Source organism: Lepus europaeus, chromosome 19, assembly GCF_033115175.1.
Source record: "Lepus europaeus isolate LE1 chromosome 19, mLepTim1.pri, whole genome shotgun sequence".
Classification (NCBI taxonomy): Eukaryota; Metazoa; Chordata; class Mammalia; order Lagomorpha; family Leporidae; genus Lepus; species Lepus europaeus.
In genome coordinates, this window is record NC_084845.1 from 4,863,014 (window position 1) to 4,890,612 (window position 27,599).

The window sequence follows — 27,599 nt, forward strand, 5'->3', positions numbered from 1 at the left end:
TTGACTAATTTGTGAAATAGTTTTCTAGACCCATCTGTACTGTTTCGTTTTGTTTTGTTTTTAGTTTCCCAGTGGGTTTTTCTTTTTTAAGGTTTTATTTATTTATTTGAGAGGTAGAGTTACCGACAGTGAGAGGGAGAGACAAAGAGAAAGGTCTTCCACCCACTGGTTCACTCCCCAAATGACTGCCAACAGCTGGAGCTGTGCCAATCTGAAGCCAAGAGCCAAGAGGTTCTTCCTGGTCTTCCCACACAGGTGCAGGGGCCCAAGCACCTGGGTCATCTTCTACTGCTTTTCTGGGCCATAGCAGACTGTGCTCTCTTCTTAGCCAAAAAAAGGCCTGGGAACATTTTCTGGAATAGCACAGTGTATCATGTTCATTTTTGTGTGGTTTGTTTTTGTTTTTGTTTTTGTTTTTGTTTTTTGTCAGTTGAAATCTTTCCACAGCTGAATATTAGCTCCCATTGTGGAGCAAGGCAAAGAGGCCTGGGCTATAGAGTACGAGATGAAAATAGTGAAAAATCCAGGTAGATGGGGACATAATTATGAGCTCAGATATAGAGGAAGTTGCTTCATTCAATATTATTTGAGAAGCTACCCAAATAGGAAACATTTGTAGCAAAACAAAAAGGACCATGCTTTAGTTTTTACTTTTATGTAATAATTATGCACTAAATACATTACTTTTTTTTCTCTTTAATTATGATACAGATGTACTTATTCCAGTTGCTATGTTCTTTGTGGCAGCAGTAGAAAAATATTCCTTCTTCCAGGGTTTAAGTGAATTTGTGTAGTATGACTATTTGGCTGACAAGATGTTTGCATTGTACTCTCCCTAAGATAAGTTTGAATTATGTATTTCATTACTACATTACTTTATTGAGGACTCCTGTTCTGTTTGTATTCCTAACATTTGAAGACCATGCTTGGGAAAGTTCATAGCACTGTTCATTATAAATATTTGTCTGGTAACATATATTTTAATATAAAATATTTATTTTCCAACCTTATTTAATGGGAAACCTCTGGTTCTGTGTTTCAGATATTCCTTCTGAATTCGCAAACAAGAGATTATCACTGAAAGAAGCTATGAATAAAGGGAAATTATACCATCTGGTGGTCTTGGAAGGAAATGAAAGTCATAGCATCAAAACTATTGATCTCAAGGATTCCTGGAAAAATATGCAGGAGTGTGACAGCCAGTGTGAACATGATGAAAGAAATCACAGAGCAGTGCCTTTGACTTATAGCAAAAATCTCACTCATAGAAAAGATCAACAGCATAATAAATCCTCCATTATTTTTCCACTAAAGCATAGTGTTTCCGTAAGGGACTGTGCATACCAGTACTTCTTACATGACAAACCATGTATGAGGAATGTGCTAAAACTGAAAAGTAACTTCAGTTATACCAGAGACAAGTATGTGAAGTGTTTTGAAAATAGGATGGGATTAAGCTTGCAGGCACATCAGACTGAAGTACCTAGGTTTCAAAATGAGAAAACTTACGAATGTCATCAGGTTCAAAAGTCTGTCAACAATGGTTCTTCAGTTTCACTACATCAAAGACTTTGTCCTAATGTCAAAAACATCTGTAATAAGCATAGGAGGATTTTAAAATACCCTTTATTACCACAATATGGGAGAACACACACCAGAGAAAAATCTTACAAATGTCATGACTGTGGAAAGGTGTTTAGCAAAAGTTCAAACCTCACTAATCATCGGAGAATTCATTCTGGACAGAAACCTTACAAATGCAATGAATGTGGCAGAGCCTTTAATCAGTGTTCAAACCTCAGTAGGCATCGCAGAGTCCATACAGGAGAGAAGCCATATAAATGTAACATATGTGGCAAGGTCTGTAGCCAGAATTCAAACCTTACCAATCATCAGAGAATGCATACTGGAGAGAGGCCTTACAAATGTCAGGAATGTGGTAAGGGTTTTATCCAGCGCTCACACCTTTGGGGTCATGAGAGAATTCATACTGGAGAGAAGCCTTACAAATGTCACGAATGTGGCAGAGCCTTTTCTGAGCGTTCAAGCCTCACTCAACATAAGAGAATCCATACTGGAGAAAAGCCTTACGTGTGTAATGAGTGTGGCAAAGCTTTTAAGCAGTGCTCACACCTCACTAGACATCAAAATGTACATCCTGGAGAGAAACCACACAAATGTAATGTGTGTGGCAAGGCTTTTATTCAAAATTCAAGTCTCGTGGAGCATCAGAGAATTCACACAGGAGAAAAACCTTACAAATGTGACAGATGTGATAAAGCTTTTATCAAGCGTTCACACCTTTGGGGTCATCAACGAACTCATACTGGTGAGAAGCCACACAAATGTGATGAATGTGGTAAAGCCTTTGCTGAGCGTTCAAACCTTACTCAACATAAGAAAATCCATACTGGAGAGAAACCTTATAAATGTAATGAGTGTGGGAAAGCTTTTACCCAATTTGCCAATCTTAATAGACATCAAAAGATACACACTGAAAAACATTGTAAACATAATGTATGTGGCAGTGTTTTTGTCTAAAGCTCAAAACTTGGGGATTCAGGGAATTCATAGTAGAAACAAACATAAGGGAAGCATTCAAGTCCCGCTCAATGACAGAGACTTGTTATGAAGAGAAATGGTGTAAAAGTAGGTTGTGAAGCTCCTAACCGGGGTTTTGTACCTCACTTGATAAGAATACACCTTCAGAATACCACACAAATACATTTGGCAAAGCATATCCAAAGTTCAAGGCTTGTGGAATAGCATAAAATGTTTACTAGAAAAAAAAGGCTTGCTAATGTAATGAATGTTATGAACTTACTAAAATATATATATACCTTTGTGGTCGTAAGAAAATTCTTAAAAGATGGACACTACAAATGTGCTGAACATGGGATAACCTTTAACCAGTGGTCTGACATCAGGATACACCAAAGAATTCATACTGCAGAGAATCCAAACAGTTCTCTCAACTACACATAAGGAAATTGATAACTAGGGAGAACTAAGTCTCCATTCTTGAAGATTAACTGACCTCACTTGTTGATTCTACAGATAACTGAAAAGTTAAAATCAGTTAACTTTGTCAATCAAAGCAGTGGAAACACCAGTGAAAAGATCTGAGGTTTATAAAAATATTTCAGAAATTATTTGAGGTTTCTTGAAAATGATTCTTTATTGAAGAATTAGAACTTAAAGTTCGATATCTGTTGATGTTGTACCTTCATTACATGCTTTTTTTTTTTTTTTTTTTTTTTTTTTTTCCTAATCACCCTGATTGTCTTAAGGACAGAATTGGAGAAATAGAAGGGGCTATATCCTTAGCATCCTGTAAACTGAAAAAATCCAGGATGCTATTTTTAAGATACTACAACATATATTTTTGAGTCTGAAGGGTGACAGGGTAAAACTTGAATACATTGTTGTACTTTATATGATCAAGACTCCTTCCTAGATTTGTTGAAAAGTCTAAGGACCTCTATTGATTATAGGAAAAATAATATTACATGATGATCAGGAAACAAAGAAGAGGCTAGAGCATTGATAGAATGAAATTCTCATGAGAATAAAATAACAGAAAACTAGGGACTGCTTATCTGGTAGGAAGATATGTATGGGAGGAGGGTGACAGTCACCTTCCCCTTAAAAGGTAATAGGTGTTAAATATGGAAAATTGGTCCTGATTTTGGAAAGTGAAGAAAAGTGTAGAGGACAGTTTAATCAAAAGAACCAGAACATACTTGTAGAGGATTCACATGTGGCCACTGAAATTGTATTTTGATACCATTTAGAATATGTCATAATTCTCATGTCACAGTAAGATGTAACTTTTAATGCTGAATGAGCCATGTTAGTTTTATCAACCTAAGCATATCCCACTTCATTGGGACACTTCATAATGAGTTCTGATATATTATTACACTCTAAGGTTTAGTGTCACATGATAATGTCTTTCCATATTATATTCATACAGTATGCAATTTTGATACTGTTCACGATTTGCACTTCAGTCATTCTGCACTCTGCTGCAGATTGTTCCTATAATGAAAATACTATGGTAGTGCAATTTTTATATTTACCAGATGATTGTATTTCTACATGCCTTTTTGTAAGAATGGCTTGCATATTATTTTAAATGTAGTGAAAAAGTGATTGTAAGCATATGAAGTTTATTAACAAAAGAAAATTTCAAGAATAAAGAGCACAATGTTATATTTGTACTTGAAGCAATGAGTGAAATAATCTGGAAAGACCAATGTCATGAGTTTCCTCTTAACAAAAAACAGGATTTTTGGGAGCTAAACGCTTGATATGCTTACCACCAAAACATTTTTGTTAGTTTTCACTTGTGGCCGCTCCACTGGGACAGAATGGGACCTCACACAAGGTTTAGATTTGAAGATTGATGATGTCATACACTTTAAATGTTATCAGAATGTTTTACTACTTGGAGCTTTCTTGGGAAAACAAGGCAGACTTCAAGCTCCTTCAAAAGTGGATATAGAGAGTGGAAAAGAAAACTGTCTTAGGATGTTAAGGTGGTTACCTGGCAGGACTGGAGTGAGAGTACTTCTGTGGTTTGAATTTCCAGCTGGTGCCAAAATAGATAGAACTGACATACAGTAAAATCTTTGAAGTGTACAATAGAATGTAGTACCTTGTTAGCTTCATTGCTGATTAATATTCCTTGGTTTATTTTTCCATTCATCATTTGTTGGAGCTTTGAGTTTTCCCACTTTTTAAAATTATGAGAGATGCTGCTATCAAGACCTTTTTAAAAAATGTTTTTGCCAATATATGTTTTTACTTCTCTTGGGTATGTTTTTAAGTGGAGTTTCTGAGACATGGTAATTCTATGATTATCTTTGTGGAACTGCCACTATTCCAAAGGAGCTGAACCATTTTATATTACAATTCCTGCACTTTTCTCATCAACTCTTATTGCTTGTTGCTGTGTAATTATTAATATTAGTGATAGCAGTATAGCCTTATAGTCACTTTGAAATATTTCATTGTGGTTGGATTTGCATGTCTTCATGTCTAATAATGTTGCACATTTGTTCAAGTGTTTATTGGTCATTTGTATCAACTTTGGAAATTTTCCATTCTAATCCACCAGTTTTCTTTTCTTTCTTTTTTTTTTTTTTTTTTTTTTTTACAGGCAGAGTGGATAGAGAGAGACAAAGAGAAAGGTCTTCCTTTGCTGTTGGTTCACCCTCCAATGGCCACTGTGGCAGGCGCACCACACTGATCCAAAGCCAGAAGCCAGGTGCTTCTGGTCTGCATGCGGGTGCAGGGCCCAAGCACTTGGCCATCCTCCACTGCACTCTTGGGCCGCAGCAGAGAGCTGGACTGGAAGAGGAGCAACCAGGACAGAATCCGGTGCCCGGACCGGGACTAGAACCTGGTGTGCTAGCACCACAGGCAGAGGATTGGCCTATTGAGTCACGGTGCCAACCAGGTTTATTTTTTAAATTTCAGTATTTGATCCATTTTGAGTCAAATTTTATTTAAGGTGTGGAGCTGTGCAGCTTCATTCTCTTGCATGTGGATTTTCATTTGTCCATGCTATTAAATGTTTTTAAGCATCAGAGTTCATTAATTAGATGCAGACTTTTAGAATGTTATTGAAATAACTCATTGAAATTAAATGATAGGATAACCCATTGGCCTGGGATCAATGGTGATTGTGATGATTAAACTTTGAAGACATAGAAATAACATTCTACATTTTATTAGTCTGCATTTGTTCAAGAAAGCACAGTAGCCCCCTGTTACCCACAGTTTTATTTTTGCACTTCAGTTACCTACAGTCAATCATATTCTGAGAGTATTAAATGGAAAATTTCAGAAATAATTCATACATTTTAAATTGGGTGTTTCACTGAAGTCTGATGCTGTCCTTCTCTGTCCTGCCCAGAATGTGAGGCATCCCTTTTTCCAACATATCACAGAAGCTTTGTGATATGTTTAAGAAAACTACAGTGAAATAAGATTAGAAAGAAACCATCTTAGCATAACTTACTTATATTTTTCTCTCTTAGTTTAAGTATTAACATGCTATGTCTATTTTATAAATTAAGCCGCCTCATAGTTGTGATATATAGGGAGAATAGTATACATGGGTTTGATGCCATCCGTGATTTCAGGCATTCACTTCAGGTCTTGGGATATATCCCTCATATATAAGGGTTGATTACTGTAAGATAATTAAGAATTTTCAGATTAAGACAAATTTTGAAGGTGCTTACACAGTGAAATGTGTAGAATACCCCTAGAGACTATCAGGGAAATAATTGGTGGCAATAATAAAGCCTGAGGATTGTTGAGAAAACACCTCATGGTGATGTCTGAGAAGTAACTGCTTCTCGCTGTTTGGGGTGAGGATTAGTGAGCAGGCCTAGGAAGTGTGCTTCGGCTCACTAGTTCTAAAATTTATGCCTTCTTTATTTGTGCCTTCCAAGTTCCATTCAAGGTTTTCTCATTGGCCAACTAACCTGAATAGTGCAGCAAAGGATATTTAGGAAAGCAGGTCCCAGAACTGGAGTGCAGTGGTGGTGAAGGCACATGGATGAGAGCCAGTGCGGTTCAGGAAAGTAGCAGAGACATTTGCCTTAAAATAGGAGATGTCTTTAGCACTGCGAATTTAAGTAAACACCTAGTGTACTCATTCAATTATACTGGATAACACTGCAAATTTAAGTAAACACCTAGTGTACTCATTCAATTATACTGGATAACTGTAGTGTTACTGTTTCTTTAAGAAAACTGGTAAGGAGGTAGGTGTGTGGCCTAGGGGTTAAGTCTGTGGTCAGGATGACTGTATCCCATATCACAATGCCTGAGTTTGAGTCCCAAGCTCTGTTCCCAATTCCAGCTTCCTGTTAATGCACACCCTGGAGACACCAAGTTAAGTGATGACTCAAGCAGTTGGATTCCTTCCCCACTATGGGAGACCTGGATTGAGTTCCCAGCTCATAGCTTTGACTTGGCCAGGCACCAGTTGTTAAGGGTGGTTTTGGGGAATGAACCAGTAGATGGAAGCTTGCTCTCCCCTCTTCCTCTGCGTGTGTGTTTCTCACTCTGTCCCAAATGTATTTAAATAGAGTGACAACGATAGCTCTTTCTTCCTCCATGGACCCTACTTAGAGGCACTGCTCTTGTTTTCTTTATACCGCGGAATGTGCTGACATCCCACCCTCATCTCTTTCCATGGCTCAGACTGGTCTCAGATGGACCTCTCCTCAGAGGTACCATTTTCAGTTTGATTCTCTCATGTATGGGCCACTCTGAGCCACTCACGTTGGGTGTTTGTGTGGTGGGCCACACAGACATGAATGTGTGTGTATTCCCTTACTGTTGAATAAATTCTGTTCCTATTTGTACACGCACACACACACAGTACCAGGAATAAAGGGCATACTGTGAATATCTATAAACAGATTGGCCATGGAACTGTGGCACTGTGATTTATAGCAGCATTGAGGACCAAATGACATAGGAAGACCGATTTTATTGCCCTTACCCTATCCCACTATATCAGGTCTACAGCTAAAGCAAGCTGTACAGGTTCTGCTTTGCCAAGTCCTGTAAGGAATGGCATGTCCTGTGGGATCTGGAAACACAAAACTTAAATAATCCTAAAAACCTGGGAAAGCAGTGGGAGACAGCCCAGTACTTGGGCCTCTGCAACCCATATGGAAGACCTGGATGCAGTTAATGGCTCCTGACTTCAGCTTGGCCAGCCTAGGCTGTTGTGGCCATTAAGTTGTGAACCAGCAGTGGAAGATTCTGTCTCTCTCACCCCCTTTCAAATAAATTTTAAAAATAAGTCACAATATGTAAAACATTGACTTCCCCCTATGTTATCTGTTTTTCTTCACCTCTTGCCCAGTTCTACAATTTGGTTCTGGGAGTCAGGGTAACATTTCACTCTGTATATAGGACATTTTTTTTTTTTTGACAGGCAGAGTGGACAGTGAGAGACAGAAAGGAAGGTCTTCCTTTGCCGTTGGTTCACCCTCCAATGGCTGCCGCGGCCGGCGCACTGCACTGATCTGAAGGCAGGAGCCAGGTGCTTCTGGTCTCATGCGGGTGCAGGGCCCAAGCAATTGGGCCATCTTCCACTGCACTCACTAGCCACAGCAGAGAGCTGGCCTGGAAGAAGAGCAACCGGGACAGGATCCGGCGCCCCGACTGGGACTAGAACCCGGTGTGCCGGTGCCGCAAGGCAGAGGATTAGCCAATTGAGCCATGGCGCTGACCAGGACATATAATTCTTTTTTTTCTTTTTTATTTTTTTTTTAATTTCATAAATGTGAATTTACACAGTGCAACTTTTGTATTGTTGTGGCTTTCCCCCCCACCCTCCCTCCCTCCCGTGGCCCTCCCCTCTCCCTCTCCTATCCCGCCCTTTATCGAGTTTCATTTTCAATTACCTTCATATACTGAAGATCAACTTAGTATATACTAAGCAAGGATTTCAACAGGCTGCACTCACACAACCGCACAAGGTATAGGGTATTGTTCGACTAGTAGTGTTTTTAAGTTTCATAGTAAAACACATTAAGGACAGAGATCCTACGTGGGGAGCATGTACCCAGTGACTCCCGTTGTTGACTTAACAATTGGCACTCTTATTTATGACGTCAGCAATCACCCGAGACTCTTGTTATGAGCTGTCTAGGCTATGGAAGCCCCTTGAGTTCACCGACTCTGAACTTGTTTAGTCAAGGCCGTATCACAGTGGAGGTTCCTTCCTCCCTTCAGAGAAAGGCGCCTCTCTCCTTGATGGCCTGTTCCTTCTGCTGGGGTCTTGTTCACCAGGATCTTTCATTTAGATTGTTTTTTGCCACCGTGTCATGGCTTTCCATGCCTGTGAGACTCTCATGGACGTTTTAGCCAGATCCGAATGTCCCAAGGGTTGATTCTGAGGCAGGAGTGCTGTTTTGGGCGTTTGCCATTCTATGAGTCTGCTGTGTGTCCTGCTTCCCCCACAGGATCATACTCTCCCTTTTAATTCTATCCTTCATTATTTGCTTACACTGGTCTTATTTGTGAAATTTCTTCAACACATACCCTATCTTTTTGATCGGTTGTGTATTTATACTTATCACTTTACCAAGTGCGCTGGCATTGGTACCTGCCTCCTTGGTAAGATTGAGTTGAAATCCCCTGGCACATTTCTAGTTCCACCATTGGAGGTAAACAGGACATATAATTCTTATAGCAGGAAAGAGGACTGTAAGGAACAAAGTCAGGTCCTTAGAGCTTCCATTAAAGTTTTTTTTTAAATTATTTATCTAATTGACAGGTAGAGTTATAGACAGTGAGAGAGAAAGGTCTTCCTTCCATTGGTTCACTCCCCAAATGGCCGCCACGGCTGCGCCAATCCAAAGCCAGGAGCCAGGTGCTTCTGCCTGGTCTCCCATCTGGGTGCAGAGGCTCAAGCACTTGGGCCATCTTCCACTGCCCTCCCAGGCCACAGCAGAGCTGGACTGAAAGAGGAGCAACTGGGACTAGAACCAGTGCCCATATGGGATGCCAGCATCACAGGTGGAGGATTAAACAAGTGAGCCACGGTGCCGGCCCCTTCATTGACGTTTAAACGTGAATGTCTCCCACCAAGTCTCTGATGCATGACCAGGAGTCGTTGGCCCATGCTGTCTTAGTTTCCTTGGCAGAATCATGCTCAGAAATGATCTGTGGGTGACTATTTGAAGACAGGCCTCTGAGAACATGGAGACTTGAAACACCTGCCCTGCCTGTGATTCATTGACAAATTCTTCATGTGGCAGAGAGGCTGGACTGACTTGACCACCAGCAGTGGTGGCATTGCCCACCTTGGCTTCTGCTTCCTTCTGCTTAGATACCCTGATAGAGCCAGAAACAGGAGTGATAACAGCCATAATTTTGTGATAAGCAAATTATATCTCAACAAACCTGTTTTTTTATTCAAATGCCAAATCTAGACTTACAACAAATCTACCACTTAAATTTTTAATACATTCATTTCTATATCGTCTAGATGGAATTTATTTCAATTTGTTTAATGAACACGGTTCCATACCTTCAAGATGCTATTTTACATTTATGTCTTTTGAGTCTACTTTAATAATTATTCAATTAATACTAAAAAGTTTTTGTTAATAATACACCACCCATGATCAATAGTAACATAATCTCTGAAATGTTTTATCACTCATGTTGGAGTACTATAGCTGGTTTACCACAATATTGTGTAAGTATTTCAATAATTGATATCATTTCACTTTTTTTCCATTTTTAATGTTAATTTTTACGTGAATTTTGCCATTTATTTTATATTTATAGTGACCATTTTTTAAGATTTATTTTATTTATTTGAAAGAATTAAAGAGGTAGAGACAGAGAGAGAGAGACCTTCCATCTGCTGGTTCACTCTCCAGATGGCCACAATGGCTGGAGCTGCACTGATCCAAAACCAGGAGCCAGGAGCTTCCTCCAGGTCTCCCACTTGGGTGCAGGGGCCCAAGGACTTGGGCCATCCTCTACTGCTATCCCAGGCCGTAATAGTGAGCTGGATTGGAAGAGGAGCAGCCAGGACTAGAACCAGCACCGATATGGGATGCCGATGCTTCAGGCCAGGGCTTTAACCCCCCATTGTGCCACAGCACCAGCCCCTACAGTGACAATTCTTTAAAATTAAAAAAAAGACTTTCCATTATTTATTTGAAAGGTAGAGTTACAGATAGAGAGGGAAAGACAGAGAGAAAGGTCTTCCATCTGCTGGTTTATTCCCCAAATGGTTGCAACAGCTGAAGCTGAACTGATCCAAATTCAGGAGCTTCTTGCAGGTCTCCCATGTGGGTGCAGGGGCCCAAGCACCCGGGTCATCTGCTGCTGCTTTCCCAGGCCCTAGCAGAGAGCTGGATTGGAAAATGAGCAGCCAGAACTCGAACTGGTGCCCATGTGGGATGCTGGTGCAGCAGGTGGAGGCTTCGCCTACTAGGCTGCAGCGTGAACTCCTACTCTTTTTCTTGACTCAAGGAAAATCTGTCTTCTACCACCATAACCATAACTTCCAACTTCAATCTTTCTTAAAGGATTATTTGGTTATTAGTATGTCTACATCTTATTGATAAAAACTTGGACTGTGAAATAAAATTGTAAGCAGAAAGCACAACCACAGTTATGTATGAAGATAGACCATTTTAAAATGTGCTACTAAAAATTAAATAGACATGTGGTACCTGGATGATAGAAATAACCTGTCTGATGAGTCCGTACCATAGTTAAGAGATGCGTATTTGCAGCCAAGCAGCAGGAATCCTCATTGAGCCACTTACTGGGATGTGATTGGGTGAGTCTTTAAACTGTGTCTGTCCTAAGTTTCCTCATTTGTGAAATTTGAATAACATCAGTACTTCATGGTTAAGATTCACTCTGTTACTACACATAAAGCACTAATTATAGGGACTCTTGAAATGTGATTTAAAGGATACAGATAAAGAAACTTCAAAAATTCATGAAAAATGGAATTTAAAAACAAGTTTATTTTGTGCAAAAAAAAGTTGAGATTCATGCAGTTTTCATAATCACATTTTCCATTAACTTTCTGATGCCCCATGCAAAGTTAAGAAATCACTGAATAGAGATAGGCATTATGGCACAGCAGGTTAAGCTATGAGTGCATCCCATATCTGAGAGTTCAGTTCCTCTGCTTCTGGTCCAACTTCCTGTTAATGTCCCTGGGAAGGCAGCAGATGATTGTCCAAATATCTGGGACCCTGCCACCCATGTGGGAGTCCCAGGCTCCCAGCTTCAGCCTGGCCCAGAGTCAGCTATTGTATGCATTTGGGAAGTGAACCAGCAGACAGAAGTATAATTGTGTGTTCTCTCTCTCCCCCATTCTCCTTCTCTCAGTCACTGGGAAATGGCTGTGACCCAGGCACTGGACAGGGGAAATTATCTCCTTGTCACAAATCTCAGGTGAAATCTTGGGGACTTCCTTATTATATTTTCATTTACTTTTCTGGATGCTGATTAACATCCCCATACTTAATTTTCAAAACCTGACCTTAGCCAACTTCTACATGAGGAGATTTCATCTCATCATCTCTTATCATTCCAGTTCATTCATTTGACTAGAAATAAACTTTCACATTTCTACTTTGTACCCATAATTGCCTTATGTACATGTTTGTCATAAAAGTCTCAGAACAACCCCACTGATTTATGAATATCCTGGACTATAATAGAAACAAAGTATATTAGTATGATCTGGGTTACAATATGTGTGAGAAAGAAAATAATGACAAGGAAAGTTTATACTTTTTTAAAAAAGGAATTTGATTACACTTGACGATGACTCACAAAAAATGTTGCCAAATAACATAAGTTGAAATTGGTATTTTTTTAGTCTTTTTAGAATTGCTCCAAGTAAAAGTGTCCAATTATAATATATAATCTTTCAACACTGTTTTTCACTGGTGTGAAAGTATCTTAGGCGATGTATCTAAATAGTACTTTATAAATATTTTCCACAGTGATACGCAATAGAACCTGAGCATACAGCATAAAAAGAAATGTGCTAGGTTATTGGCAGGGTAAGAACTAGTCTTTACCAGCAAACAGTTCCAAGAGTAAACATTTAGGGTTGTACACAAGAGACCAGCTGCATATTGTGATGTTTGTCGTAGCTACCTTTTGAGCCTCACTATGTCCTCTTGTTTTGTCCAGCTGTCTCTTGAGTGTTCCTTTTTTTTTTTTACTTCACCTAGAAGTTCTATCCCTTGTGGTACCTTCACCCAAGCCCCACCAGTAACCATCATAACACTCCAAGCCAATCCCCATCCCTGCTCTCTAGCTCTTTTTGAACATCTTCAGAAGTCTACCTTGCTTTCCTCTGGAAGACTTGTTTTTATAGAGCACAATGATCTCATCGGTTCCAGTATCCAAACCACATTTTGGGTGGAGTTCCTTCCTGTCTCAATGGAGTAGCCACAACTTACAAACTAACAAAAATGGTTTGACTTGACAGTGAAATACAAAAAAAAAAAGAAAGAAAGAAAAAAGAAAGAAAGAAGTTAGCATTGTTTTTTTTTAAGATTTATTTTTAAAGACATAGATTAGAGAGAAAGATTTTCCAACCTCTGGCTTACCCCTAAGTGGCCACAAAGGAGCCAGGAGCCTCATCCAGGTCTCCCACGTGGGTGCAGGAACCCAAGTACCTGAGCCAGCTTCAGCTTTTCCAAGCTCGTTAGCAGGGAGCTGGATGGGAAGTGGAGCAGCCAGCACTTGAACTGGCACCCATGTGGGTGTTGCGGGCAGCAGCTTAACACCATGACACCAGCCCCTAAGTTCATTCTTAAGAAGAAATTCATAAACACTGATCTCAAATTATTTCACCAAGTGCTCCAAGCACCAAAGAAAAGATTATGTTTATCCTTAGACCTGAATGTTCTTTTCTTCCAAAATATTTTTCATATGCCTGCTGTCTTTGTATTTTCACTGCATATAAATAAAGTTACCAACTGTGGTCTTATATTAGCAGAATAAAAGGCATGTAGAGATACAATCATACTGTGCCTACTCATGAATAGTGAAGTAGGTTTTGGGGTATCAGAGTCTGAAACTACACTGCTATAGTAGCTACATAAATATCCTATGGCAGAGCATGGATTATGATTGTGCAAGTATGAGGAGACTTCAAAAATTCATGGAAACACAAACTAAAAGGCAAAAATGCTGAATTTCTCAACGAAAGTCCCACCAAATTCAAGGCACTTATGTAAGTGATGAGCCCAACCATTAGTCCATCCATAAAGAACTGAGGGTCCTGGGAACTGGGAATTTAACCATGTTCATACAGTGGTTTTTTTTTTAAGATTTATTTATTTATTTGAAAGTTGGAGTTACACAGAGAGAGAGGTCTTCCATCCTCTGGTTCACTCCCCAATTGACTGCAACAGCCGGAGCTATGCCAATTCGAAGCCAGGAACCAGGAGCTTCTTCCAGGTCTCCCATGCAGGTGCAAGGACCCAAGGGCTTGGGCCATCTTCTACTGCTTTCCCAGGCCACAGCAGAATTGGATTGGAAGTGGAGCAGCCAGCACTTGAACCAGTGCCCATATGGGATGCTGGCACTGCAGGCAGCAGCTTTACCTGCTATGCCTCAGCGCCAGCCCCATGCAGTATATATGTTAACAGAAGCAAAGTGAATGATCTTTAAAGGCTTTCTAAGATTATTAAACAGCAAAATAGAAGGAATCAAATCGACTGGCTCACTAGGCTAATCCTCCACCTGTGGCGCTGGCACCCCGGGGTTCTAATCCCGGTCGGAGTGCCGGATTCTGTCCTGGTTGCTCCTCTTCCAATCCAGCTCTCTGCTGTGGCCCAGGAAGGCAGTGGAGGATGGCCCAAGTAGTTGGGCCGTGCACCCACATGGGAGACCAGGAGGAAGCACCTGGCTCCTGGTTCGGATCGGTGCAGCGTGCTGGCCATAGCAGCCATTTGGGGGCGTGAACCAATGGAAGGAAGACCTCTCTCTCTCTCTCTCTCTCTCTCTCTCTCTCTCTCTCTCTCTCTCTCTCTCTCTCCTGTCTAACTCTGCCTGCCAAAAAAAAAAAAAAAAGAAGAAGGAGGAATCAAATCAGGACTGTAAGGTGATGATGTAAGATGATTGATGATTTCCCCTGCTTGGTGAGAGGTATGAGTACCACCATGGTCATGGTGGAAGACTTTCAGGGGGAATTTCCCCATGCATTTTGCTGCTAAAGCTTTGGTTAACTTTCTAAAGCACTCTCAAAATAAGCAGATGTTATTATTTCTTCAATTCTCCAAAATACCTTGAGCATTCCAAAGAGCTCTTGCAATGACTTTACTCACGGCCAGTCCACTGTTGCTTTGAATGGGCCACTCCCACCTCTTGGAAGCCACTACTTTGTGCTTTGCCTTTGGGATCCTACTAGTACCCAAGCCCACTTGTTTCACATCTCCATTGAGGGGAAGGCATTTGGTGCAGCAGTTTAAATCACCTCTTGGGACACCTGCATCCCATATTAGAGTGCCTGGTTCAAGTCCCAGCTACGCTGCTTCAGATCCAGCTTCTTGCTAACATGCACCCTTGGAGGCAGCAAATGATTCAACAAGTACCTTGGTCCCTGCCATCCACACAAAGACACAGGTGGAGTTCAGGTTTACTGGCTTTGGCCTGACACAACCCCAGTTGTATGTCATTTGAGGAGTAAAATACAAACTGTAAAACTTTTAATTGAAAATTTTGCTCTCATCTGCATCTGACCTGGATGCCACAGTTCTGGCACCCACTGAGCACAAAGTTTCCACGAATTTTCTATCAGAATTTATCCGTGATGAAACCAAGATGTGGCTGAGAAAACACAGTTACACAAAATTGCCCTCTGTAGAATTCTAAACAACCTCTCCCCGAGAATTAAAAGAACCTCTATTATAGGGGAAGCACACAAAATGACAACTGGAAAATATTTTCAGATCACTTTTGAAATTTCAGATCAGGCAAATATGTAACACTGTAAAAAAAATCAAAATTGTAGAAGTTAGAAATTATGATTTTGTATCTGCATTTATATAGCAGCCTGTCACTAAAGCTACTCCATGTCTATGCAGCACTGTAATTATCCACGAAATACAAAACAATTGTGAGGTCATACTACAACACATTCCCATATACCCTCACTTCATTTCTCCATTGATATTTCACATTAGTAAATCTGTTACAAATAACAAACCACATCCAATTTCCCCTATTTCTTACTCAAAATTCCCCTTCTCCCTCTTCTAGCATCTAGTTCTCAACATGCTATGTTCAGATTGAGGGTTTTTTAGTTTTTAATTTTCGTTTCTTTAATTTTAGCTCCCACGTGTAAGGGAGAACTTGGGATGTTTGTCTTTCTGTGTCTGACTTATTTCTCAACAGGATGTCCTCTGGCTCCTTCCATTTTGCTGCAAATGATGGTATTTCATTCTTTTGTATAGCTGAAGTAATGTGCCTTAATAAATTATGGCAAGTCGGGGTTGGCTCCGTGGTGAAGCAGGTTAAAGCCCCAGCCCGCATCCCATATGGGTGCTGGTTCTAGTCCTGGCTGCTCCTCTTCCCATCCAGCTCTCTGCTATGGCCTGGGAAAGCAGTAGAGGATGGCCAAGTACTTGGGCCCCTGCACCCACGTGGGAGACCCAGAAGAAGCTCCTGGCTCTTGGCTTCAGATCAGCTCAGCTCTGGCCATTGCGGTCATTTGAGGAGTGAACCAGCAGTTGGAAGACCTCTCTCTCTCTCTCTCTCTCTCTCTCTCTCTCTCTCTCTGCCTCTCCTCTCTCTGTATAACTCTGATTTTCAAATAAATGAGATAACTATTTAAAAAAATAAATTATAGCAAGTCAATTTCTTAGTATGTCTGGGATTAGGACAGTAATTTGATTTGTAAAAATGTTATCAAGGCCGGCACCGTGGCTTAACAGGTTAATCCTCCGCCTTGCGGTGCCGGCACACCAGATTCTAGTCCCGGTTGGGGAAGCTCTCTGCTATGGCCCGGGGAAGGCAGTGGAGGATGGCCCAAGTCCTTGGGCCCTGTACCTGCATGGGAGACCAGGAGAAGCACCTGGCTCCTGGCTTTGGATCAGCACGATGCGCCGGCCACAGCGGCCATTGGAGGATGAACCAACAGCAAAAAGGAAGACCTTTCTCTCTGTCTCTCTCTCTCTCTCACTATCCACTCTGCCTGTCAAAAAAAAAATGTTATAAAGACATCAAAAAATATCAGTAAAAACTATAATAAGCATAACTGATGAAAGTATACTTTAATATGTACTAAATCAGAGGAGATAAATAGAAAATATTTGTATTTTCAAAATATTCTGGAGTTTGTGTAGGTTTTAGGAGACTTCAGCTGAACAATTCCCTTAGCATTCAGATGGAAATCTTATAAAATACTCATATAAAAAGCAATATTCATGGGGCCGGTGCCGTGGCTCACTTGATTAATCCTCCACCTGCGGCACTGGTACTCCGGGTTCTAGTCCCAGTTGGGGCACCGGTTCTGTCCCGGCTGCTCCTCTCCCAGTCCAGCTCTCTGCTGTGCCCTGGGAGGGCAGTGGAGGATGGCCCAAGTGCTTGGGCCCCTGCACCCGCATGGGAGACCAGGAGGAAGCACCTGGCTCCTGGCTTCGGGTTGGCACAGCGCTGGCTGTGGTGGTTATTTGGGGAGTGAACCAAGGGAAGGAATACCTTTGTCTCTGTCTCTCTCACTGCCTATAACTCTGCCTGTCAACTTAAAAAAAAAAAAAAGCAATATTCAGAGGGCTGGCACTGTGGTGTGGTGGGTTGAGCTTCTGCCTGTGGTACCATCGTCCCATGTGGGCACTGGTTTGAGTCTTGGCTCTCTGTGTCTTTCCTTCTCTCTGTAACTCTGCAACACAAATAAATAAATAAATCTCTTTTTAAAAAAGGAAAAATTCATTCCCCAATGCAACACCCTACACATTGCAAACATTAAAAATACACTAAAATCCAACTTAAACATACAGAACTACTTGGGATGGCAATATTCCATACTGAAGTGCCTAGGTTTGACTTCCAACTCTGATCCTGATTCCATCTTCCTGCTAACGCATACTCTGGAAGGTGATGGCTCAGTTAGGTGGGTTCCCCTGCCCCCGACATGGAAAAATCAGATTGAATTCTCCCTCCTGGCCTCAGCTGGCCCAGACCTGGCTATTGTGGGCATTTTGTAAGTAAGCCAGTGGGGAGATCTCTCTGTGTCTCTCTGCCTCCTCTCTCTCTCCCTCTCTCTCTCTCTTTCTGTCAAATAAGAGGTAGACATCACCAGCTTCATAAGCTATCTCAAGATTGTTTTTGTTGAAGGATCATGAGCAGTGCACACATGGGATAAACAGTGTGGTTAACAGCCTCAGAGATAAGAGGTTGTCAACTTGGACAGTGTTGTCTCTGGGATCAGTGACCACACCATTTACTGCTGACTCCACGGGAATGATCAGCATTGTCACAATGCCGCTGAGAAGCACATCTTTGAAACCCTCAGTAACCAGGAAGATAACTGGAAACACCAGTCACCTCTTGTGGCATCTTGGTCATCCTGACACTTGACTCCATGAGTTCAAGTGGCAATTTTGCACACAACAGCATGATATCATAGCATGTTAATCAAAATGTTGTCATAAGGAATTTCCAATCACCAAGTAAACCCAGTCTTCGAGAGTCCACCAGAACTCAAAGATGGGTTATCACAGAAGAAATTTCAAACCCTAGGAATCTCTATCTCAAAAGCAAGATTCAAAGACAAAAATGACAGAAACGTAAGAGGCGTCTGCACAATGAGACTGGGTGTTTATTCCGGTCTCACAGGCTGGGTTTATTTGTGCTCCTCTGTCCATGGCCCTGTATCAGCACTAGATGGCAGCCTAAGCCCAGCCACGCCGCAGGACTGCAGCTGCGAGGTCCAGCGTGGCTGGATTGGAGCGTAGTCCTCCATCCTGGGCACGGTCTCGGGCTTTGGCCATGGGTCCCAGGCTGCTGGCTTCTTCCCAGCACTGAGTCCCGAGGCCAGGTCCTCGTTTAGTTCCCTCTCCTTCCCCGAAGCTCGGTGCTTCCTGAAGTCTGGGGAAAGACGGTGAAGTCGTTCTGTCCACTAAAAAGGTTGAGGCTGAGTCGGTCAGATCGAAGCCCACAGCCGGGCCCCAGGACCAAACCCCCGGAACCGAGCCCGCCTGCCCTCGAGGTTTCTTTGTGGCACGAGGCTGCTGTAGACAGGAGAATGGTGAGGCTGGAACAACTGATCTCACCAGTGCTGGGAGTTTGTGCGCGTGAGATCCAGAGGCTCCATTCGCAGGTGCGGGCCTGGGCCCGGAGCTGGGCCCAGAGCGGCTGGAGGCTCCATTTGCAGGCGCTGGCCTGGGCCCTGCTGCCTGGGGTGGGAAGGGATGCCACAGGCAACTCCACTCCCTCACCCGCTCTTTTCTGACTCCGCTACAGTCGCACACTGGGCTCTCTCACCTGGCTTCCCTAGTGCTGTGGAAGAAGTTGCTAGTTCTGTGCCCAGAGAGTTGTGAAAATGGCTATTTTTACAGGGAGACCACCACTGGAGGGTCATGATCTGCCAACCCCAGAGGTGCAGTTTTTCACCAGTTCTGTGTTTTTATGATACTCTGTGTTTTCTTTCATATCTGTAACAGGTGGAAGTACTGTACCAGGGGTAACTATCGATCGATTTATATATTGCAGATTTCCTTTAGTGAACAGAGAATGCTACAAAAGGAGTTAATGTAACACCTACACAACTCCAAATCTTTTTTTTTTTTTTTTTTTTTTGTCAGGCAGAGTGGACAGTGAGAGAGACAGAGAGAAAGGTCTTCCTTTTGCCGTTGGTTCACCTTCCAATGGCCGCCGCGGCCGGCACGCTGCAGCCGGCACACCGCACTGATCCAATGGCAGGAGCCAGGTGCTTATACTGGTCTCCCATGGGGTGCAGGGCCCAAGGACTTGGGCCATTCTCCACTGCACTCCCGGGCCATAGCAGAGAGCTGGCCTGAAAGAGGGGCAACCAGGATAGAATCCGACGCCCCGACCGGGACTAGAACCTGGTGTGCTGGCACTGCTAGGCGGAGGATTAGCCTACTGAGCCGCGGCGCCGGCCTCCAAGTCTTTTTAAAGATAGTCATAATTACGCCTTTTACTTCCGTTTTTCTGTACTTAGTACCTTCAATTATACTTTTGTTAATTTTCTATAACATATAAATAAGCATTTTTGATATCTCAGATATATTATTAAATTGACAACTTAACCCCAGAAATATCATTAAATTTGCTTACTTCAAATGCATTGCATTTTCATTAATATGTTTTCAATTTTCTAAGAGTAATTTGTGGGTATTGGTTAAAATGTCATTTTTTGTTTCTTGGAACAAATGCTGTATTTTTTTCTTTAACATTCTTTTTATTTATTTGTAAGGCAGAATGACAGAGAGAGAGGGAGAGACAGAGGGACAGAGAGATCTTCCATCCAGTGGCACACTCCCCATAAGGAACTGAGCCAGGGGAGGCCAGGGGCCCAGAACTCCATCAGGAACTCCCACATGGGTGGCAAGGATCCAAAGACTTGGGTCATCTTCTGCTGTTAGATATATCAGCTGGATCAGAAGCAGAGCAGCTGGGACTTCAACCAGCAATCTGATATTGGATGCGAGCATTGCAGGTGGTGGCTTAACCCATTGTGCCACAGTGCCAGCTGCCAGTGCTATATTCTAATAATTAATCTCATTATTCATCCTGTCCACATTGGTACACTCGATTGACCTTTTTTTTTAAGATTTATTTATTTATTTGAGAGGCAGAGCCCAGTGAGAGAGAGGTGTTCCATCTGCTTGTTCGCTACCCAAACAGTGGCAGCAGCCGGCGCTGGGCTGATCCAAAGCCAGGAACCAGGAGCTTCCTCTGAGTCTCCCACATGTGTTCAGGGGCCCAAATACTTGGGTCATCTTCCACTGCTTTCCCCAACACATCAGCAGGGAGCCGGATCGGAAGTAGAGTTGCAGGGACTCAAACTGGCGCCCATATGGGATATAGGTGCCACAGGTTGGAGCCCAACCTATTATGCCACAGCACTGGCCCATAGGGGCAGTTTTGAGGAAACTCCTCTGCCCCTTTCCAAGCAGACGGTAATGAAGTTCTGAGAGGGATTCCACATTCAGAAAGCCCTCCACCCAGCAATATTCCAGGAAGGGTGTATGGGGAGCAGAGAGAAGCCCCACCCCCAATATCCGTACAAACTCCACTCTGAATGCAGACTGGGCTCTCAGTCCGTCAGGTGTCCTCTTCATCATTTAACTTTGCCAGCCTGCGTACCACTACTCTTTGTCTCACCTCTGAATTCGTTCTTGTGCAAGTACAAGAACCCAGAGCCACAGATCCCCAGTAACATATTTGGTGCTCCATGTGAGGCATGAGATCACATCTGAGATTGTATCCTAGTAACAGTGACTAACCCCAGGACATAAAAAGAATGCACTTTTATAGAAGCACAACAGAATTTGCCAACATTTTGTAACCTTAAAATGCACCTTTCGGCCGGCGCCGTGGCTCAACAGGCTAATCCTCCGCCTTGCGGCGCCGGCACACCGGGTTCTAGTCCCGGTCGGGGCACCGATCCTGTCCCGGTTGCCCCTCTTCCAGGCCAGCTCTCTGCTGTGGCTAGGGAGTGCAGTGGAGGATGGCCCAAGTCCTTGAGTCCTGCACCCCATGGGAGACCAGGAGAAGCACCTGGCTCCTGCCATCGGAACAGCGCGGTGCGCCGGCCGCAGCGCGCTACCGCGGCGGCCATTGGAGGGTGAACCAACGGCAAAAAGGAAGACCTTTCTCTCTGTCTCTCTCTCTCACTGTCCACTCTGCCTGTCAAAAAAATAAAAAATAAAAAAAATGAAAAAAAAATGCACCTTTCATAATTTAACTCCAACAACTATGACCTCAGCAGGTTGAGCCTCTCACTCTGAAAGTTCCAGAGATCCAACTAGAAGCCCCAAAGGTGGAAGACTCAGTTTATAATTCTAAATCTAAAGTATTGTCAGGTTCAAACATTTGGTCAAAATAAAAGTAGGCCATTTCTTTTTAAAGAGTTATTTATTTATTTGAAAGTCAGGGTTACACACAGGAGAGGCAGAGAGAGAGAGAGAGAGAGAGAGAGAGAGAGAGATGTGTGTGTGTGAGAGAGAGGAGGAGAGGGTCTTCCATACACTAGTTCACTCCCCAGTTGGCCGCAACAGCCAGAACTGGGTGGAAGCCAAGAGCCAGGAGCTTCTTCTGGGTCTCCCACATGGATGCAGGGGCCCAAGGACTTGGGCCATCTTCTACTGCTTTCCCAGGCCATAGCAGAGAGCTGGATTGGAAGTGGAGCAGCCGGGACTAGAACTGGCACCCATATGGGATGCAGGCACTGCAGGCAGTGGCTTTACTCGCTACACCACAGTGCTGGCCCCAGTAGGCTTTTAATGTACATTTAACCTGAGCACTTTAACCAAAGCTGTGGGCCAGATCTAATCAGAATTAGCTCACAGATCTTGCCATAAAAGTATCGCCAGTAAAAATGAGGCTATTTAGAAATCTCATACTCTAATTTTACTCTATTTAATTTTTCGAAGCTGAAAATTTCCCAAGAGGAATTTTATTGCTGGCGCTAGTTTACTCTCACACACAGGAAAAAAAAAAATGAAGTGAATAGTAACGTTAAGATTTTATTGTCTCCATAACTGTTGGAGCAAAGACAAACAGCCTTAGACCCCTGTTGACCTCTCACCTACACAACAGCGAGCAGGCCCCCGTTTCTCTGCGCTGCTAATGCAGCCCCGCCCTGCCTGGACTGCTGGTCACCCCACTATCTGAATAACCCAGCCATCAGCCTGAGCTCTCCCCTCTCCTCCCACGCTCTCTCCCCCCAGCTCAGCAGCTCAGCCCCGGAGTCCAGCCTCTGCCTCAGCCTCTGTCTCACCCCGAACCCCTCCCAGCTCACACCGTGATCTCGCAGCACCTTTAGAACTATCCCAATCTCCCCCTCTAACCCAGCAGCCCAGCTTTAGCTCCAGCCCCCAGGCCCCTTCCCACCACTTTGCACTGCATAAACCACCATAAGGGAAGCGGCTCTCTCTGCTGTGTGTTCACTGGCCGCGTCCACCTGGGAGTGAGCCCCTCCCAGGCTTTATTCTTCTGAATAGTCCTGCTCTGGCTGTGGCTTCATACTCTGTCTCTTCTTTCCTGACAATAACCGATCAGAAGATGAAGATTAGAACTGGATCACTTGGCCCTTCCTCAAATCCTTCTCTCCTCCCAGTGTGAAGTGTTTACAACTCTTAATAGCCAACATAGTCTTGGATCTGCATTAGGCTCCACACACTCAAGCCTCAGCACAATCTTCTTTGTAGTTGTAGCCTTTTTCTGGAAAATTGGCTTGGTCTGTCCACCATAGCCACTCTGCTTCCCATCATAACGCAGCTTTCCCTGGGCATAGTCTTTGCCCTTCTTGTACAGTGTCACCTTGTGGGGCTGGTGCTTGCCACATTTCTTGCAGATAGTCTGGCTGGTTTTGGGAGCGTTCACCATGTTTGCAGAGCCTGCACCCCATATAGTCGCTGGTTCGAGTCCCAGCTACACCACTTCTGATCCAGCTCTCTGCTATGGTCTGAGGAAGCAGTGAAAGATGGCCCAAGTGCTTGGGCCCCTGCACCCGCATATGAAACTCAAGCTCCTGGCTCCTGGTTTCAGCCTAGCACAACCCTGACCATTGTGGCTATTTGAGGAGTGAACCAACAGATGGAAGATCTCTCTTTCTCCTTCTCTCTCTGCATTTCTGTCTTTCAAATAAATCATAAAAAAGCAAAAATAGTATTTATCTATATTTAATGTCAACATTTGAAATGAATGTGATAAAATGTTTTACAAATTATTAGATTTTAAAATAAAATAAACTTACAATAAAATTTCTTTCACTTACACAATTTTCAACCTTGTTAAGAGGAAAACATCTTTGTTTCCAGTATAAGACGAGCAGACATTGCTAAGTTTTTACCTCAAAACTGAAGATTTAATTTAAACCGGGTAAGAAGCAACGCAGGTCAGAGAACCAGAAAATGATCCAGTTTTCCAGCGCAAAAACCCTCAGGTTCACAGAGAACTGCGAGGTGGGAAGTCTAGGGAGATTACTGACGCCATAAACAAGAGTGTTAAATTGTTAAATCAACATCAAGAGTCACTGTGTACTTACGTCTTATGTGGGATCTGTCCTTAATGGATTGTCCAATGTGAAGTAATGCTATAACTAGTACTGAAACAGTATTTTTACACTTTGTGTTTCTGTGTGGGTGCAAACTGATGAAATCTTTACTTAGTATATACTGAATCGATCTTCTGTATATAAAGATAATTGAAAATAAAAAAAAAACTTGGTGTTAAATTGGAAATTGCATAGAAAATTAATCAATTTTTTTAAAAAATATGTAGGATCTCTGTCATTAATGTGCTGTACACTGTGATTTAATTCTATAACTAGTAATCCAACAGTATTTTTCACTTTGTGTTGCTATGTGAGGGCAAACTGTTGAAATCTTTACTTTATATATACTAAACTGATTTTCTGTATATAAAGAGAATTGAAAATGAAAAAAAAGAGTTTAATTCTGATTTATTGTATGATGCACATAAAGGTTCCTTGGAATTGTGTTCACTTGCTGAATAATAAATTGTAATGCCTTAAAAAAAAAAAAAAAAAACAAAAAAAAAAAAACACCTCAGGTTCACAGAGAACTATGAGGTGGGAAGCGCACTAAGCCCCGCCCGTCCCGCCTCTCCCAAGTCCCGCCCCCGCCCGTCCCGCCGCGCCCAGACCCCGCCTCCGGGAGCCTGGGCTCTTCTCTGGGCATGCGCGGCTCGCTCCAGACCCGGAAGCAGATGTCGCGGAGTGACGGTTGCGTCGCGGTGCGTGAGTTTCCCTGTCTGTCGATGGAGGCTCGGCTTCGCGGCCCCCCCGGCGGTTCTGTTTCTGGGATCTGGGGGAGGGGGCCACCACTCAGACCTCCGGACCCCGGCCCCGCCCGTCCGCGTGAAGTAAATCCGGACGCCGGCCTGAGAGGCCGCCGCGTCCACGGGAGGCCGCGCGCGCTGCCTGCGCCTGGCCCTGGCGTGCCGCGCTCCTCAGGCCGGCTCCTCGCCGGGCGACCGCGGGGTCGCCACCCCGAGTCCCACCCCGGGGAAGTGCGCGCCCCTGGGGCCACGGACATTCTGTCCCGCCCGCGTCGTGGTGGACGTGCGGGCGAAGGGGGTCGGAGAGCGACTGAGAAGACAACCCCCGCGGCGTGGAGAGGGGGCGAAGCTGGGACGGCTTTGCCAGACCGAGGAGAAAGAGCAGGCCAGGAGGCGGCCGAGGGCGGAGAGAGACGTTTAGAGGAAAGCCACCTTAGGGGAAGCTGAACAAAAAAGAGGGGCCGCACGGGGCGGGGGCGCGGGGGGCGCAGCCCTGACTCGCCCTTGTCATGTGGGAGCGCTTCGCAGACACCTTTTTTGTTCCCTTGTAACCAGAGAGTCCCGTTCACATAGGCTGGGGTCCTGCCTCAGTAATAATCGTATCGTTTGTAAAGTTCATCCTGATCTGCACCCAGCACCCCATATCGTGATCCTGAGTGCTCCGTGTCTGAGGGCTGAGATCAGCCCACGAGCGGAGCGTGGTGGGCTCAGGCCCGCAGTGCTCAGCACGGGGGTGGGCGTCCCCTGGAGGGCTCAGTTCTGAAGGCTCGGTCACTGGTCGCGGTGTAGGAGCCCTCTGCCCTGCAGTACCCGTGCTGTGGAGGGCCGTGGAGAGCCTTGGCATGAGGTCCCTGAGGCACAGTGAAGCAGCGGGTTGGGTTGATTGTATGCATTCAACTGCATGTTTTCAACCTTCAGGGTCGACTTTTAAAGACTTAGAAACCAGGCGGGCAGAGCGAAGGGTGTCAGGGATGAGCCTCCCCCAGGTAAAGCTGCTCTCAATTGGTTGTTCTGTGTGTCGGTCCTTTCCGAGCTGCCTTAGAGTTCCTGATCCCTGACCCTGACCCTGCCTGACACGGGAGCTCACACTCCCCCAGGTCTTCCCTCAGTCCCTCTCCTCTCCTCCTGGATTTCCTCTCACAGTGGCCCCGTGCAACTTGTGCAGAGGCTTCATTGGGTGTAATCCTGGGAGGAGCTCACACCCAGGCCTGGACTGGAGACAGGGTGAGGGCCTCCCGGTGTCAGCGCTTTGGGCAGCAGGGATTGTGAAGGGGCCGCATCTGTATAACCTGTCAGTTCCCTCTAGACTGGTGAAAAAGAAGTGTTCTTCAGTATCTGCTTTTTTTCCCCCAAATGTAATTTTTGGCCTGATTTTTAATGATCCAATAACTTCTTCAATTATCTCCTTTTGTGGGGCATATTTTGTAATTTTTCTCTGTTAAATTGATATAATACTAATGATTTTTAAAATTTTGTGTCACCATTTTATTATGGATCAAATAAATAGTAAACTCTATTTGGTTCTTATTAAGGCTTACATTTATAAATTTAAATGGATAAAAGTAATTTTTTTTTGACAGGCAGAGTGGACAGTGAGAGAGAGAGACAGAAAGATCTTCCTTTTTGCTGTTGGTTCACCCTCCAATGGCCGCTGCGACCGGCACATTGTGCTGATCCGAAGCCAGGAGCCAGGTGCTTCTCCTGGTCTCCCATGTGGGTGCAGGGCCCAAGGACTTGGGCCATTCTCCACTGCATTCCCAGGCCATAGCAGAGAGCTGGCCTGAAAGAGGGGCAACCGGGATAGAATCTGGTGCCCCGACCGGGACTGGAACCCGTTGTGCCGGCACCGCAAGGCAGAGGATTAGTCTGTTAAGCCACGGCGCCAGCCAAGTAATTATTTTTTCAAAGTTCTTTTCAGGGTCTGGAGTTGTGGTGTAGAAGGTTAAGCCTCCACCTGTGGTGCCATCATCCATTTGGATGCCACCTGCTCCACTTCCCATCCAGGTCCCTGCTAATGGCCTGGGAGAGCAGTAGAAGATGGCCCACATGCTTGGGCCTCTGCACCCACGTGGGAGACCTGGCAGAAGTTCCTGGCTCCTGGCTTCAGCTTGGCTTAGCTTCAGCCATTGCATCCATTTGGAGAGTGAACCAGTGGGTGGAAGACCTCTCTCTTGTCTCTCCCTCTCTCTGTAACTCTGCCTCTCAAATAAATAGTTTTTTAAAAAGTTCTATTTATTAATTTATTTGAAAGGCAATGAGGGATCACCCATTAAATACCAAATACCTGCCCTTGTACTTTTTTTTTTTTTTTAAGATGTATTTACTTAGTTGAAAGGCAGATACAGAGTCAGAGGCAGAGGGAAAGGCAAAGAGAGAGATCTTCCATCCATTAGTTCACTCCCCAAATGACCGCAATGGCTAGAGCTAGGCCAGTCAGGAGACAGGAGCTTCTTCCAGGTCTCCTACATGGGTGCAGAAGCCTCACTACTTGGACCATCTTCTGCAGCTTTCCCAGGCTCATTAACAGGGAGCAAGATTGGAAGTGGAGCAGCTGAGACTGGAACAGGCACCCATGTGAGATGCCAGTGCTGCAGGTGGCTCTACCCACTGTGCCACAGTGCCAGCCCCAAGAGAGGTCTTCCATTGCTGGTTCACTCCCCAAATGGCTGCAATGGCCAGAGCTGGGCCAGAGTGAAGTTAGGAGCCTGGAACTCCATCTGGGTTTCCCATGTGAGTAGCAGGGGTCCAAGCACTTGAGCCATAGTCTGCTGCTTTCCTAGGCACGTTTGCAGGGAGCTGTATCTGAGTGGAGCAGACATGACCCCAACTGGCGCTCATTTGGGATGCCGGCATCACAGGCCACAGTTTAACCTGCTGTGCCACAACGCAGGCCCCTTGTCCCAAAATGTGCTGATAATGAAACTGATGAAAAAACAGCAGCAATACTGATGAAAGAAATTGAAAAATTTATTGAGAAACAACTTAGCTTATTTCAGTTAATTTAAATGTATTTGTGATTTGTGCACATGATCACATGGATATGTAGGTATATGGTTTTTATC

The 27,599-nt window shown here is 44.0% G+C and overlaps 1 protein-coding gene and 1 pseudogene across 10 annotated transcripts in view; one reads left to right on the forward strand and one right to left on the reverse strand.

The window, feature by feature from the left end:
• Positions 1-27,599, forward strand: part of LOC133748873 (zinc finger protein 677-like) — an 89,187-nt gene that overhangs the window by 10,769 nt on the left and 50,819 nt on the right. For 4 of the 10 annotated variants that reach the window (XM_062177945.1, XM_062177946.1, XM_062177944.1 and 1 more), the window contains exon 4: positions 1,043-5,897. In XM_062177945.1, the coding sequence (XP_062033929.1) occupies positions 1,043-2,541 (1,499 nt within the window). In that variant the 3' untranslated portion in view covers positions 2,542-5,897. Of the gene's footprint in view, positions 1-1,042; positions 5,898-22,009; positions 22,019-24,443; positions 24,493-25,455; positions 25,524-27,599 lie in introns of those variants that run through there. The other 6 variants (XR_009864517.1, XR_009864518.1, XM_062177942.1 and 3 more) reach the window with 4 other exon arrangements.
• Positions 22,805-23,121, reverse strand: LOC133748878 (large ribosomal subunit protein eL42-like; annotated as a pseudogene).